The sequence below is a fragment of the Chlorella variabilis genome (genome assembly GCF_000147415.1).
Source record: "Chlorella variabilis unplaced genomic scaffold CHLNCscaffold_22, whole genome shotgun sequence".
NCBI lineage: Eukaryota > Viridiplantae > Chlorophyta > Trebouxiophyceae > Chlorellales > Chlorellaceae > Chlorella > Chlorella variabilis.
In genome coordinates, this window is record NW_005435066.1 from 681,168 (window position 1) to 681,991 (window position 824).

The window sequence follows — 824 nt, forward strand, 5'->3', positions numbered from 1 at the left end:
CCACTCCACCCCACCCCCGTCCCCGCAGTCCCCGCAGCCCTGCCCGGTGCTCCCCCCAGCGGCCCGCCCCTCCCCGCCCACCTGCGCGGTCACCATGCCGATCTTGACCTTGTACGACTTGGAGGTGAAGGCGTCGTTGACGGAGAAGCGGTCTCCCGGGCGCACATCCTTGGACATGGGCTCCTTGCGCAGCACCGCCTTACCCTGCGGGGGTGAGGTGGCGTGGGTGAGGTGGCGGGGGTGAGATGGCGGGGGTGGCGGGGCGGGGGTGCGAGGTGACGTGGCGTGGGAACAGGGGCGGGGCGCGAGGGAAACAAAGCAGTGCGACCGTGCAGGCCGGTGGCCTCCCTCCTCGCCCTGCTGCCCCGGCCCAGGCTGCAGCGCAGGACTGGCGCCCGCCCCAGCCTCGGCACTCCCTCCCCGCCGCGTATCCCTCCCCGCCGCCCCTCCCCCACCCACCTTGACGCAGGCCAGGCTCTGCAGCACGCGCTTGAGGTCGTCCTCGGGTATGGAGGTGGCCGCCTCAATCTCCTCGTACACCAGCGACTCGGCGTCATTGAACAGCATGAGCACCGCCATCTGGGGGAGCAGGAGGGTTTGGTGTGTGTGTGTGTGTGTGTGTGTGTGTGTGTGTGTGTGTGTGTGTGTGTGTCCACACACGTGGGGCGGGCTGGTGTAGGCAGGCGCCATGTGCGCCACCTGGCACACCTGGACAGAAAGGCTCCCCCTCAACCAGCCTGCGCTCCTGGATGCAGCCAGGCATGCAATCTACCCACCCTCCCGCCCTGCCCGTATGCACCCCACACGCACCCCACCCCACCCCA

General features: G+C 69.7%; 1 protein-coding gene across 1 annotated transcript in view; it reads right to left on the reverse strand.

Annotated features, from left to right (window-relative positions):
• Nucleotides 1-824, reverse strand: part of CHLNCDRAFT_138949 (hypothetical protein) — a gene marked incomplete at both ends in the record, with an annotated part of 6,857 nt that overhangs the window by 646 nt on the left and 5,387 nt on the right. Inside the window, 2 exons of the mRNA XM_005844572.1 lie at nt 15-204; nt 460-579. Coding sequence (XP_005844634.1) covers nt 15-204; nt 460-579 — 310 coding nt within the window. The remainder of the gene's footprint in view (nt 1-14; nt 205-459; nt 580-824) is intronic.